A 14,849-nucleotide genomic window follows, 5' to 3' on the forward strand; every position below is an offset into this window, starting at 1 on the left:
TCTGCAATAATAAAGAATTATAAATTTTTCTATTATGTATTTCTCATTTTTACCAATTTTCGATCAGACTCGTATATTGAGAATATCGATATTTTAATTTATTCTTATTTTTCAAATTATTATTATTTTTCTATTATGTATTTCTCATTTTTACCAATTTTCTTTCAGACTCGAATATTGAGAATATCGATATTTTAATTTCTTTTTATTTTTCCAATTAATAATATTTTTCTATTATATATCTCTCATTTTTATCAATTCTTGTTTAGTCTCGAATATCGAGAGTGTCGATATTTCGAACCCGATCATTGTTTGTATCACTAGTGCTCAATTGAATTTCGAACAGTGATGCCATTTATAGCGTAAATATCGTGCAAAATCGCAATATTTTTTATTGTTTTTATTGCAAAAAACAGAAAAATAGATAACGCGCCATATATATTCGTAAATTGGAATTAAAAACATGAATTTTAAGACATTTCCCGTAAAAATTGGTGCACGTTTTCGGAAAAGCCGCTTTCCTGAACCTTTACCTTGATTTTTTTTGGAATTTTGCGTTATAAATTTAAAATTAGGTGAAAATGAAGAGTATGGCATCAACATCAACAATCATATGTCTTTTATTTATTTACTATATTATGTATCCTTATTTATGTGATATTGTTAATTGAAGGGAATTCACCTATTTGAGTGTTTCCGTTAATTTTTACTTTATTTATTCGTTCGTAATATTATTACACAGCAAATTTCACTGTACATAAATTTTACCTCCAAAATATGCGACTGAACGAGAACACGAAAATCGTAGGGCAGAAAGTAATTTTAGTGCCATACTGTACAGCACATGTAGAAAAATATCACGAATGGATGAAATCCCCGGAACTACAAGAGTTAACTGCTTCAGAGCCTCTCTCGCTTCAAGAGGAATATGAAATGCAACGAAGTTGGCGTGAAGATGAAGACAAATGTACATTTCTAATTTTATGCAGAACTACTTATGAACAAACTAATGATGAAATTTACTCATTGGTAGGAGATACAAATTTGTTCTTGAGAATGGACGATGGTGGTGAAGAAACAGACTCAAGCTACCAAGTGGCCGAAGCAGAGATAATGATAGCAGAACCAGAAGCTCGCGGTAAAGGGTGCGGATGGGAAGCAATGCTTTTGTTGTTGAAATATGCTTTACAAAATTTAAACATTAAACAGTTTGAAGTCAAGATTGGTACAAAAAATGAAAAATCGTTACGCATGTTCAGTAAAATGCACTTCAAAGAGGTATCACGCTCGGCTGTATTTGAAGAAATCACAATGGTACTAATGATCGATGAAGAGTGGATAAAATGGTTGGACCGACAAGTGACTTTGCATTGTGAAAATTACAGAAATAACGATTTATGCGATTAGTAGAAATAAATGACCATAACGTTTAATGTACAATTTGCAAAGTTGTTTGTTTCTTTCGATTAAAAAAAAAAACAGTTTTTATCATATGTACTTACATACGTGTGTACATAACTGACTAAATTAAAAAAATATTTTATCGTTTAGTATATATTATTTTCTTCGGGGTTACAATCTCATTTAAGGTATATAAAAGTCGAAAATAATTATATTTAAGTTTTTTAATTGTTAACGAAGGGATTGAGTGGTTGCAAACCTGGCACTAATTCGAAAACAAGAGCTAGTTATATCTAGTATATGTCCAAGGATACTATATTCGATAGATGAAGTATTGAAAACATTTTGTGTGAAAAATTTAACCAATATTTATAATTTATTTCTTTTTCGATTAATCACAAATGACAAAAATAAGATTAAACACTCAAAATAAGTTCACAATGAAGCAAACAATAAAGGCAGAATAATGTCAATACTAACTATGGTGATAAAATGATATTCATAAAAAAGTATTGTATCCAATTAATAACTCAGCAATTTCAGTATAAAATTGTCGTTTGTCAAAATTGATAAATACGTATTTAAATTTATTTTAAAAGCCATTTTATGCTTTTAGTACCTTTTGCTTCTTTAATTAAAAGAAGAACAATAAACGAAATAAAATCGATTAGCTTTTAAAACGACTCCAACTATGAATATCTAGTTCACAAATTTTTTTCTTGAAAGCATAAACCAACATTTTGATGAAAACTAATTGCATGTATTCTTACAATCTCCGCTTAAATAATATAATATATTTTATATTCATTTGCAAGGCTAATAAAAATCAAGAAGCAGACGTCTTAAGTTTGCCAGATCCTGTATGTTGCTGTCTTCTCTCTTTACTTTTGTGATGAACTGAGCAGAATTCAATTATTTACTTATTATTTTTGTTTACGTATTAATGTCACTTTAATCTGTGTGATTGAGGACTTGTTTAAGCCATCGCACGTGGACCATCGATTGGCATTCTATGTAACACTTCGTCCAGCAGTTGTAGAGCTCGATGCAAATGCACCTCTATCCAACAAGGTGTCTCCTTTATTGATTGTCTTGGATAATCAGGTCCCCAGCCTTTGACAAAACTTAAACGTAAAATACACAAACGACGTAAATCGTCAACACCGATACCAGCTGCTGCGGTAATATCTAGAAGAGCGAATTTTACAAATAATAGATTAAATATAAGATGAAAACTTTGTTTTGTTTACTCACTTCGCGGCGCACCGCCCATTTGCGAGTTTGGGAGACCAGCAACAGCTGCAGCTTGAGCAGCTGCAGCCGCTTGTGCATTTGTCGCCAATGAATGCATTTGTTGATGGCACTGACGCAAATCAAAAACCTATGGTTGAAGAAACTTTGTCATTAGAAAATATTTTTTTTTTTTGTAAGTATTCGCTCACTTTAATACAGGCAACCGGATATATTTTATGTACAGCGTCGCCTGGAGTTCGACCAGCTTCACGATCGAGATAGTAACTTTGTACAAAAACAGAATTGTCACTGAGACAGCGCAACCATACGTCACCTTCTCCGCGGAGATCTAGTTGAACTCCTTTACCAATGTGCAGTCTGTAGAACAAGAAACATATTTATATATATATATTTCTTAGGCATATAGATATTGATCCGCTGAAACCCACCTAGCGCGTTCCGATTGTTCAGTGCGATGTACATTGCTTAATGCGCCTAGACAAAACCGATTGCCACCCGAAGGATCGACATATCCGTCGATAATGACATTTGGTTTCGCCGATGGCACTTTGAATGTTTCCCCCACCTGTGTGTCCAATTCGAAGTAAGCGATGGAACACCAATATTCTGGCGCTGGTTGGCGGGACAACATGCGTGGTTGTTGCTGTTGTTGTTGATTAGCACTCATATCACCACTCAATGGGGCATTCCCTGTAAACAAGAATATACTATAAATAATAGCGGATTAACAATATAAAATATTTAAATCTTACAGTATCCTGTTGAATGTGTTCGTGGATCAGGAGGTTGCATTGATTGCGTGTAAGTGAGTGTGCTGGATCCAGTCCATGTACCACCTGCACCCACTGTCCCACCAGATACTACTTGACCACCAGAATTGGTTTGCGTAGCGGATTGTGGTCCATTGGCTCCAACATTACCGGCACCTCCTACTTGCTGGCCATAATTGGATGGCGCACCACCACCCGTTACATAACCATTCTGTTGCAAATGGGGTGAATGTGGCTGTTGTACACCACCACCTGGGCCGGGGTTATTCAATGCAGCACTAAATTTGACTTCTGCGACATTGGGCAACTGGGATGTTGTCGGCGGACCATAGTATGCTCCTTGATTTGGACCAGCATTTCCAGCACCGCCACTAACGTTTACGCCGACACCATTATTGCCACCGCCACCGGCGCTCTGAGCTTGCTGCAATGCATCACTAGGTGAATTTGCTTGAGTATGATGGCCCGCTCCAGTTAAAATATTGCCATTTGGGCCGTTTCCTTGAGGATTCTGCAATTGAGGCGGGGGAGGCGGCCCCATAACGGGTCCACCGGAGTTCATTGGTCCAGCCAACGGCATACCATGCGGAACAGCTAAAAGTCAAAATACCATGGATTTAGGTGTTAATGTTTAATATCACAGCCTTTATGTAAAAGTTTTGATATAATTTTTTTCGTACAATAATTTCGTTGTAAATACAAACCAAGTCAAACAATACAACTTAAACTTTTATGATAAATTAAAAAAATATAAAAACAAAGGAACCAGATAAATTGCAAAAGCTTACAAAGCGGGTGTTGGGAAACTTGGGCCGCACGTTGTTGCTGCTGTTGCTGTGATTGTGGTGGTTGTTGTTGCGGTGGTTGTGGCTGCGTTTGTGGTACTGGCTGTGGCTGACCCAACCGTGGCGGTGGCGGCACCATCCAAGCACCACGTGGCATACCGCTACCATCGCCAGGCTCAATTTTTGGTATAGTGCGCCCCGCAACGAACATAGAATTCATTGTGTGATTTGTATCAGCAACTAAAAATGTCAATTAACAAAAATGAAAACAAAAATATAACCATGACCCATAAGTAATGATAAATATAAAGTCTATAACACAAGTGAAAACAACAAATAAGTATAAAAAAATAAAAAATAAAAAAATATTCGTGAATTATAATACCTCCTCCTTGGGGGTAACCATAGCCTGGTCCAACCAACTGTGATGGATGGTGTTGTATTGTGCCAATGTCATTTCCATCTATGTCCATACCTCCCACTAATGGGCCAGCCGAGTATTCATCTTTTACCAAACGACTGGGTCCAGATTGCAGACTTAGACCAGATAAATCAATGCCTGGTGACACAACTCGCTCATAATGATATGGATTCACGCACACTGAATCACATTTGAGATCAAAAGCATATGCACAGTATTTGACGTGCTTTAATTCATTTTTATGAAGATCTGGCCATCGCCAAATACGGGCATATATAACATGCGGAAAGCCTTTTCTCCCTGCAACCTAAAAAATACAAGATGTTTAGACATGTTAATCTAGAAACTAGAGTGGTAGAACAAACGTAGAAATCAATCATGGTAAGATCTATATGTATATACTTAAGTACGTATGTAATAAATGATGCAATCACCTGCAATCTACCATCCAGCGTCCGCTGTATAGTCACGCATTTGCTTGGATGTGCACCATTTGTGGTGATAGCAGTTATCAGCGAATCCAATTCATCCCGCTTTTCTTTTAACTTCTTTACCAGTGATTCTATAGCCCGTTTTGCAAAACCCTCACTTTCCCCACCTTGTCGATGGCACATTAATGAATGAACAATGCTAAGACATGCATCTGCAGATGTGGGAGCATTTGACGGAGGTGGTGGCATTTGGACCATGTCGCGCACTATTAATGCTAAAAGAATTTAGAAACTTTTTATATAGGTGTCTAAAAATTATATATTTATGTACTTACTATCTTGTGACGGCACTGGCCCATATAAGTGACTCCCAGGACCGCCTGCACCACCCCCGCCGGCTAAGCCCACCATACCTGCGTAGTCCTGGGGAACACCCAGACCGCCCCGGGCATCCACTTTGCCGGTGTTCGGGCTATCGCCGTCACAAAAGCTAAATCCAGATGACGACCACAAATTGACTGCTCTTTTTAGGCGGACAATTAGCCGCCAACGAATCCAGACGAGAAAATATGTATATCAAATTAAAATAATTAGTTTAAGCGTTGCAAATTAGTCTGCAGTTGCACTTGAGGAATTGATTTATTATGAAAGCACTGCAAGTATTTCAAGTTGTCGCTCTATTCGATTCAAATCAAAATCGGATGATTACATAGGAAACCAATTTTAAAACTTAGTGTGAAGACGATATTACAAGGTTGATCTCTTTGCTACATTTAATTTTAAGAGACCACACCGATTATTTTTATTATGTTCATTCGTATATCTTACTACGATAATTTCATTTTTTCCAGTCTTGTCCTTCGAAAATCATAGCGAAAATTCCCTTACTTCTTTTTCTTTTCTGTTTTATTTCAGTTTTTCTTCACACACTCATGTATATGCTGCAATTCTATTTTTATGCACAATTGATCGTAGCGCAGCTTGTGGTCAAATGCAAACAACGCCCGCCTTGCGGCTTAAATTCGAATTCGCAAGTTTGTATTTTTAATTTATTTTTGCTGTTTCTTTACATTCTCACAATTCCAAACAATTTTCTTTGTCCATTGTCGACTGTGTCGCAGTTCGTCACTCGGCGCTCTCCACCATCTGCACTCGCAAACGAAATCACATAAAACTACACTAATTAGATACAATTTTCGTCAAACATTTTTCTCTTTTTACAAGCATTACGGATGCTTCCGTACAAAAATGAAACACGTACAACTGCACGGTACTGTTAAAAATATTTATATACAAATTTCAAATAATTTATTAGCGTATTTACACTTAAATTATTATTTTTATCAGACTGCCGCAAAAATTTCCCTTGCGTTTTTCTACGAAGAAAATAAATATGGCGCCAGTGCACTTTTCGTGGATGTCTAATATTAGGAAGTATATGGAAAGTAGTATTAAAAAAATACCTTATGATTGACAGCTGTTACCATGCGAATAATAGGAGAAGTGAAACAACAGATTAGTTTTTGACGTGATGTGTCAGTATTTATTCAGTAATTTTTGCTAACATTTGTGAAAATAGTAATATTTAGCAGAATATTAAATCTCGATATACTATGCAAAAAGAATATATTTATTCAGAGTATATAAAATGAAGCATTCTACTTCACCCACACCATCACTGGCTGGGTCCAGTTATGCGCCATCCTATGCAACATCTCGCGGTCAATCGCCACTACCGCCACCCGCAAATCATACAAGAAATTGTCTATCAGCAACAAGCAAAAGTTACAAATACCTACGGCGATTACTCAAGTTTAACCAAATGGACTTCGAGTTTGCAGTTTGGCAAATGATATATTTGTTTATATCACCACAAAAAGTTTACAGAAATTTTAACTACAGAAAACGTCAGTATTATAACTCATTTCATGCAAGTATATTGGCAATAATCAAAATATTTATTATATCTGTTTAGAGACTAAATCACAATTCGCCAGAGATGATCCTGCTTTTTTAGTTTTACTTGTAATTTGCCTCTGTGGTAAGATCGTAATTACCGAAAAAATATGTTGCAATTCTTGTAATTTTCCTTTTGTGTTTTTCATACTTTTGATACTCTTAACAGTGACCTCTGTGGTACTCGCATGGACAATGGGACTAAACTTTTTGCAGAGTATTTCATTCATTTTATATGTTGTGTTTGTGGATTGCATCTTTGCAGGCATCATTGTAGCTTCGTTCCTCTGGATAGTGACGAATCGTTACTTGCGCAGCAGTAGTTTGGAACCTGATATCGAGTGGGGCTATGCTTTTGATGTTCATTTAAATGCATTCTTTCCACCTTTAATACTGCTACACTTTGTTCAGCTGTTCTTCTATGATTGGGTTATAAGCCAGCCGTGGTTTTTTTCGCGTTTACTTGGAAACACATTTTGGCTTTGCGCGCTGAGTTATTATATTTACATAACATTTTTAGGCTACAACTGTAAGTATATATGATACACTGTAAATATATTAAATCAAATAATTGAAACATTTATCTCCTTCAGGTATACCACATTTAAAAAATACGCGCCTGATTCTAATACCTTTACCTATAATATTTCTTTTCTATCTGGTGACTGTGATCATTGGCTGGAATGTAACGATTTCGTTTATTAATTTTTACAAGTATCGTGTTTACTAAAAATTTAAATGCTTTATGGATAGAATTGTTTATTTATATACTTATAAGAAAGTGTACTACATATTTATGTAGATATAGAAAGATATGTAATATTGATATTTCTCAGAATATAAACTGAATCAGTTTTTATTTACAAAACTGTATTCTAACTTTCGTATGTATGTTTTAAATTATTCACATAAAGTACATGTTTATTGATTATGAAAGAAAAAACAAGTAACAATAATTTTTATTAGATCTACGCCAATTTGGTGGGTTTAACAAAAGAACGTTTACGCTTGTTACGTTTTCGTTGTAATTCCAGACTGTGCAATTGGGAATGCACTTCTGCAAATATTTCTTTTTGTTCTTCCTCGGGGATCGAAGAGCGATACTGTTTCATCATATCGTATTTCTCCCATGGTTTTTCATGCGCCAATGCCTGTCGGCGTTGCTTGTCAGTTATGTACTGGTCCACATTAGCTACTCCCTGTAGGTTCTGTCGTTCCCACCGCTCCAACCATGGTCGTGGACGCAATACTACTTTAATATCATTTATTGGCACTTCTGCACTATCATCTAAATTCTCCGGTTCCATATTTATATCAACAGTGCTATATTCTGGCAGTGCGTCCCGTAAATATAGCAGATGGTCATCCAAACGTTTTTCCAGACGAAGTACTTCAATTTTATGTATAGTTGGATCGTATAGCTCGTAACGTACTTCAATACCTTGATGATCAATAACGTTGCGTAATATGAAACGAGCCCGAAGGCCACAACGGTCGCGATGAATACAAATACCTGGAAAATTAAATATGGTATATTCCTTTAAACAGCAGCAGTCGCTACTTAACAACAGCTCACATATTTTGTACTTACCTACGAAACGACTGATTTTTCCAGCTGCATGTGGATCGGAACTTGTTACAGCTAATATCGAACCGACATAGAATTCTGGAATATCAATTTTAGTGCGACGGTCCAACATGTCCATACGCTCAAGTTTCTCGCGCACTGGATTACGCCATTCGACTTTGGGATCCGGTAAAAATTCCGGATAGATAAAACGATAATTTTGTGGAATAACTGATTTGCGCCCTTCAATAGACCCTGTGGAGTTTGGTTGACTTTGTTTTTGAATGAAAGGTGGTAATTCATTTGCCTGAGGTTTTGTTGAAAATGTGACTGCATAACAAGTGAGTAGCAAAAAGAATTTAAATCGTCATTAACTCGTATATTGATAAATTTTATGTACCAATTCTAATAAAACTGTTTCCTTTCCTCCAACTGGTCGTAAATACACGGTTTGTTATGTTCATTTTTAATAAATTTCAATTATTTAATGAGATTTCAATACAATATTACTCCGGTCTATTGATTATGGTTGTTCAGTCAGAGATGACATATACATACATACGTCTTTACATTCTCTGGTTCAGTAACCTAATATTAGATGTCAAAACAAATCAGATGTTATAACCTGCTATTACAAAATGTCATTGTAAAAGATGCAGTTTTTTGCTGCATTGGGAATGTGGGTTAAATTGTTTTTTTTTATTCTGAAAAATCAATTAATACGTCTTTCTTTAGGTTGGTCAGATATTATTAAATCAAAACAACATTCTATATGGCATTTTAGGTATCATTCGATGTTATGTTATAATAATAAAATTATTAATTTTTAAAATTACATAGAAAAAGAAAAATGTATATAAGCTTGGTAACCATTGAAAGATATGGTATTTCATTTTAATTTTTAACTGAAGTTGGCAACGCGTTTTATTCATGTGTTGGTGACTTGCTCGTCCAAATTCAAGATATTCCTTTAAATATTGCATATTAAAAACACATTTATAAAAATAAGTGATTGACACTCAACAAATATGTGTTGATTCAACAAATAGATGTTTCAGAAGTTTACATTGATCAGAACCATTCTTTTACAAAAAGGCATCGACTACATGATGCCTATTTACACATATGAGTGTACATGTGTACTACGTCTGTGTGTGTTCATTAAATCTTGATGAAAGTATATAAAGACCGTCATTTCACAAACAGATTTCGCTTCGTGTTGTGCTTTGCGAAGCCTTTTCAGGTGCATTTTTCTCCATGCCGGATGGAATAAGAATGGAAAAGCCATGTGCTAGGATAATATGTTTTCATACTTGTAAACACTGTTCTATTGTGGGGTAAAGGACATGTAAAAACTTTGTTTTGTCAGCAAGAGGTAGAATACACAACTGCACACGTGTCAAAGGCCTTGCGGCGCTTACGTGAGTGTAAACGAGATAGATAGACTACTAGAAAGGTGGAAACTGTCGAAACAGGCAGTATTCGCGACAATCGTGGGAATTTCTTAGCACGACTTTCGACGAGCCATTCGAAAAGTGCTATTTTATGTGAACAGACGTTGAAAGTATTACGTTCTTTGATGTTGCATTTCTTAGTAAAATTAAGTATTTACTTAGGTTACATGAATTTGTGACTATTTATAGCATCGGATTAAAGAATATTACTACACGTGCCGCAAGAATAGTGATATTTCAACCACATAAATTTTCCCTGCAATCTAGTATTTTGTGCACTCGTGACGATCCGGTCTTGCCCCTCCACCGCCGTATGTTTTGCGTTATACCTTTCGTCTTGCTACATATCCAACATTGACGCCGCTATTTTATTGAACTTATTTACATATTCAAATCATTGCTGTTGTAAAAAGACATATTTCAAAGTTTTGGACTATTCTTATTTTGTTAGTTCTGTGAGCAGACAACGGCCTCAAACTGGCAGAAAAGAAGGTCGCTTTGACATTATGCCAGACTTCTGTGGTAAGTATGATTGCAGTTAATATTTTTTGCCAAATCTAAAAGGTGGAGTCTTAGCATATTTCAAATTAAACCATTTATCCCCATACACCACATATGTCAACTATATTATTTTTGCTACACATATGTAAATAAGTCATTTATTGCTGAGTTGTTATTGATAATAAAAGTTAAACTTTTAAGTGAGTACAGGGGAATCTACTTAGAAATTTTGAATCATTAGATGCGAATATATCAAAATGCTTTGAATGATTAGCCTTGCTATGAAAAAAAGATAACACTAAAAATAAATCAGCTGTTTTGTGTTTACAAAGAATACTAAAAGTAACGAAACCTTATTTAGATAGAGGCCAGGTATATTTAATTAATAAGAAACACCAAGCGGGCACATCTTTGAAGAATTATATTAGCAATTTTCTTAATAGTGTTTGTATCCCTTGCCGATTGCTAGGAGTAATATATTAAATTTGAAGTAATATATGATTGCATATATTAAAGAGAATGTTAGATTTTATGTTAAGTACTTTAAAGATATTTAAATTTTGCAACTATCATTCAATAATATGCTGATTGCATATTTTGCCACTACTCAAACAAAAGTGCATTATAAGTAAAATGAAGTACTTTTGTAATTGTATCAGCTCAAGCGGGAACAACAACCTAAACTTACTTTAAAACCACTTTCACTTTTATGTTGTGGTTCAGTTTGGGATACATATGTAAATACACTAAACTTGGCTATATAATTTTACGGTATAAGTTACTTACTACAATCAATTTTCCATTGAGTAAATAATAGTTTTGTTTTACAACATTCTGTGTATTCTTTTTTTTTTTAGCTAAAAGTTTACTATGCTGTTATCGAAGATGTAATTGCGAATGTGCGCGACGCCTTTCTGGATGAGGGTGTCGACGAACAGGTTTTACAAGAGATGAAACAAAATTGGCGGGCAAAACTAATGGCAAGCAAAGCTGTGGAAATAAATCCGGAACCTCCAGAGCCACAACCGCCACCAATTGTAGCCAATAATCCGAAGGTAAGTTGGTTGATTTTTTATTCATTAAGTAAAAGTATTTGTTCAATTCAAGTAGCTTTATTAGTTTTCAATTCAGGTTATCGAATTAATTAAGAAGAAACCGTGAAAATTTTTTGTTACCCATAATCGTATAAACATTTTGCAATTGACTATTATTATTCTTTTATGTTAAAGAGTAGGATAAAAATGATAAATTGTCCTAAATTTATATAATAAGTATTGTATTGTTTATAGTTTATATTATATAGGTGAAATTTCAAATCTTTTTCCTTAATGTCGGTAATAGAAAAACAGACTTGTCGTTCGAAAAGTTCTGATAAATCTGTTCAAAAAACTCTTTTTTTTATATTCCTTGTTTCTATCTTAAATTAAGAACTCTAGATAACTCTGATTTTAGGTATTTTAAAAGAATATATAATTTATTAAATGATATAATAACACCTCTTTCTCCCCAATTTACTCTTCGTTCTTTCTACTGAAACAAAACATATAAAATATCACATTTACACATATGTACATATATTATACAACTGGAATTTGTATAACAAACAAAATTTACTTCGCCAAATATTGACCATTTAAATACGATACAATTTGAATATTCCTCCACGAAATCGTCAACCCATGTTTGTATGTGTTCGGCTGTGCATTTTACGTTAACTTACTTATTTCTACGAAACTAATGAAACACAATACTATTACGACAACAAAAACACATTCGCAACACTTCTTGGAAACTACCAAATATGATCCATTGATGGAACTTTTACTCACGTAGCCATCAAAGGTAATTGAGTCACTCAACTTGTTGTTGTATATGTATATGAGTAATATATAAAATTTTTATATAATCCGTATCTAAATTTTTTATAACATCCCTAATTTCGGCTAACCATTTGGTAAATTTTAATTTATAATTATTTTTAGTTATATTACATATCTACAGTTTACTACAAAATTCTAAATTTCCTTCTAACAGTCCCTATATCAATTGTCTCACACTTATTTATAGTAGTAGGTATGTACGTTTCGTTTGTAAAATGAAAACATAATTTTTCCAAACAATGCTTATAGGCTGCCACCGCCAAAGCTAAGAAAGCAGCAGCGGCTGCCGCTGCAGCTGCAGCTCAACAAAACAGCAGTAATAATGCAACAAGTAGTGGCGCCAACGATATAAAACCAAACATTGCACAGCTACAGTCGAACGTGGTAAATGGAGCTGGTACTATCGGTGGTCCAACCACATCGGCTGCAGCCAACAACTCGGCCGCAATGAATGGAGGTCTTAAACAGGAGTTGGGAAAGTCAGTGTCGACGCTAAGCGGCGGATTGAGCAACAGCTTACAGAAATCGAATGTGATTGGCAGCGCGCAAACAGGTGCAGCACCAGTAGCTTCTTCATCAGGAATAGGCGGTGGTGTAGGTGGCTCACAGCCACAATCAACAAATTCAACCATACCGATTGTAGCCACACTTGATCCAAATCGCATTATGCCTGTAAACGTGAGTAATACTACTTTTATCATGAAAAACATTTAGCATGTTTGTATGCTCGTATTTGCAATCCAGATAACATTACCCGCTCAAACTGGCTCCATGAACACAGAATCTCGTGTGCTCACCATACATGTTCCAGCATCGGCGCTTCAAGATAATCAACTAACACAAATTTTGACCGCGCATTTAATTTCGTCTATAATGTCGTTGCCAACAACGCTGGCCTCCTCAGTGTTGCAGCAGCACGTGAATGCGGCGCTCATTAATAGCAACATGCAGAGTAAGTATTGGTTGTGACTATTTTTAACAAAGCTCATTTCAAATATAATTGATCGCCTTGTAGTGCGTATTTTTCTATATATACATGTATGTATGTAGTTGTTATTAACGTGATTTTGCAAAATTTCAGAAAGTTTTAACGCTTCGAAGCAACTTGATGGCGCTGTAGACACTTCAGACGAAGACGAAAGTGAAGAAAGCGATGATAACATGGACAATGATGATGACGATGATTTAGATAAAGACGATGACGAAGACGCGGAAAACGACGGTGGGGCCGAAGAAGAACCACTCAACAGTGATGATGATGTGACGGACGAGGATGCCAGCGATGTATTCGAAACGGATAACGTTATTGTTTGTCAGTATGATAAGGTACGCTTTTGATCTTATTAGCGTTTATAGTGGCAATCGTGAGTATTCTACGTGTTATTTGCTTTTACAGATCACACGTTCACGTAACAAATGGAAGTTTTACCTTAAGGATGGTATTATGAATATAGGTGGGAAAGATTATGTATTCCAAAAGTCCAATGGAGACGCGGAGTGGTAAAAACCAATACCACAAGACAGTAAAGTTATTTGCTACTTTTAATGCTACCACACATTTGCTTTCTGTAATTTTTGAGCAATTGTTCATGCCAAAAGACAAAATTTTTTAATTTACTGTTGTTATTAATTCTGAATCAGCAAGGCGTACATAAGCATTCATATTCATATTAATTGCGCTTATATATTGTATTAAGTTCGACATATTTCCCAGACACAAAACAAATAAGGATTTATATGCACCGTTGATCTGAACAGAAATTGTAGTTTGAAAGCTCGATAATCTCTTTGCCAAACATAATTGCAACAAATAGAAATAGTTAAGCACGTGTATATATGTATATGTATACCTTTTTTGTGCTTTTGTAAAATACCTGATACATGGCAGTTGAGAGTACATTGATAACAACAGCAATACAAACAAATATTTACATAAAATTCGTTATAGATTAGAAAAGCAACAGCAAAAATCGTGTTGATGAAAAAGCACATTTACTTTTACATATAAAACCGTAATAGCTTTGTATTATTATAAAATTTAACAAAGCTGAAAATAGTTATTGTATTATCTAATTTACATTATTATTACAAAATAAAAATATCAAAATCAAGGCTCTAACAATTACTGTTTCTTTTGGACATAATTTTGAAATGATCGATGGTGGCACAGTACCTCAATTTTTTTCATATACATAATACAGCGTATGTTTGTACGTGTTTATAACAATTTATAATTACTCGGTATCTAGAAACGAAAGCGATCTCAGAAGTGCATCATATATCCATATGATTGCAGTGAATTTGTAGGTAAAAAACAAACCTTAAAACATTGATACAAACACCGGACCTCCCTGAGAACTCAGGGCTCGGGAGAAATAGTTCCCGATCTTAAACCCCCCTCTTTCCTCCACCGAATATGTATGTCAATA

The 14,849-nt window shown here is 35.0% G+C and overlaps 5 protein-coding genes across 7 annotated transcripts; 3 read left to right on the forward strand and 2 right to left on the reverse strand.

The window, feature by feature from the left end:
• The first annotated feature begins 610 nt into the window (after positions 1–610).
• On the forward strand, positions 611–1,440 carry LOC105231515 (alpha/beta-tubulin-N-acetyltransferase 9). The gene has a single exon (XM_011212847.4). The coding sequence runs from the start codon at positions 778–780 to the stop codon at positions 1,405–1,407; it is 630 nt and encodes a 209-aa protein (XP_011211149.1). The 5' UTR covers positions 611–777; the 3' UTR covers positions 1,408–1,440.
• Positions 1,441–1,538: 98 nt separating this feature from the next.
• Positions 1,539–6,455, reverse strand: LOC105231514 (mothers against decapentaplegic homolog 4). 2 transcript variants are annotated; one of them, XM_029552556.2, is made up of 9 exons: positions 5,398–6,455; positions 5,066–5,337; positions 4,596–4,938; positions 4,214–4,450; positions 3,408–4,019; positions 3,084–3,345; positions 2,844–3,012; positions 2,656–2,782; positions 1,539–2,589 (listed from the first exon to the last, which is right to left on the reverse strand). In XM_029552556.2, the coding sequence occupies exons 1-9, from the start codon at positions 5,471–5,473 to the stop codon at positions 2,378–2,380; spliced, it is 2,310 nt and encodes a 769-aa protein (XP_029408416.1). In that variant the 5' UTR covers positions 5,474–6,455; the 3' UTR covers positions 1,539–2,377. The 2 variants fall into 2 exon arrangements, with proteins under 2 accessions (XP_029408416.1, XP_029408417.1); XM_029552557.2 differs by lacking the exon at positions 4,214–4,450 and having other exon boundaries at positions 5,398–6,432.
• Positions 6,456–6,568: 113 nt separating this feature from the next.
• Positions 6,569–7,905, forward strand: LOC105231512 (protein unc-50 homolog). The gene is made up of 4 exons (XM_011212844.4): positions 6,569–6,969; positions 7,038–7,103; positions 7,188–7,547; positions 7,612–7,905. Exons 1-4 carry the CDS (start codon positions 6,711–6,713, stop codon positions 7,746–7,748), a joined length of 822 nt encoding a protein of 273 aa, XP_011211146.1. The 5' UTR covers positions 6,569–6,710; the 3' UTR covers positions 7,749–7,905.
• On the reverse strand, positions 7,841–9,147 carry LOC105231513 (39S ribosomal protein L19, mitochondrial). Its single transcript, XM_011212845.4, has 3 exons — positions 8,986–9,147; positions 8,610–8,915; positions 7,841–8,531 (listed from the first exon to the last, which is right to left on the reverse strand). Exons 1-3 carry the CDS (start codon positions 9,047–9,049, stop codon positions 7,987–7,989), a joined length of 915 nt encoding a protein of 304 aa, XP_011211147.1. The 5' UTR covers positions 9,050–9,147; the 3' UTR covers positions 7,841–7,986.
• A 690-nt stretch (positions 9,148–9,837) lies between these two features.
• On the forward strand, positions 9,838–14,542 carry LOC105231511 (transcription initiation factor IIA subunit 1). Of its 2 annotated transcripts, XM_011212840.3 has the most exons (7): positions 9,838–10,561; positions 11,398–11,595; positions 12,374–12,382; positions 12,670–13,098; positions 13,165–13,372; positions 13,502–13,746; positions 13,817–14,542. In XM_011212840.3, the coding sequence occupies exons 2-7, from the start codon at positions 11,491–11,493 to the stop codon at positions 13,922–13,924; spliced, it is 1,104 nt and encodes a 367-aa protein (XP_011211142.2). In that variant the 5' UTR covers positions 9,838–10,561; positions 11,398–11,490; the 3' UTR covers positions 13,925–14,542. The 2 variants fall into 2 exon arrangements, with proteins under 2 accessions (XP_011211142.2, XP_011211144.2); XM_011212842.3 differs by lacking the exon at positions 12,374–12,382.
• Positions 14,543–14,849: the final 307 nt, after the last annotated feature.

The sequence above is a fragment of the Bactrocera dorsalis genome, chromosome 2, assembly GCF_023373825.1.
Source record: "Bactrocera dorsalis isolate Fly_Bdor chromosome 2, ASM2337382v1, whole genome shotgun sequence".
Classification (NCBI taxonomy): domain Eukaryota; kingdom Metazoa; phylum Arthropoda; class Insecta; order Diptera; family Tephritidae; genus Bactrocera; species Bactrocera dorsalis.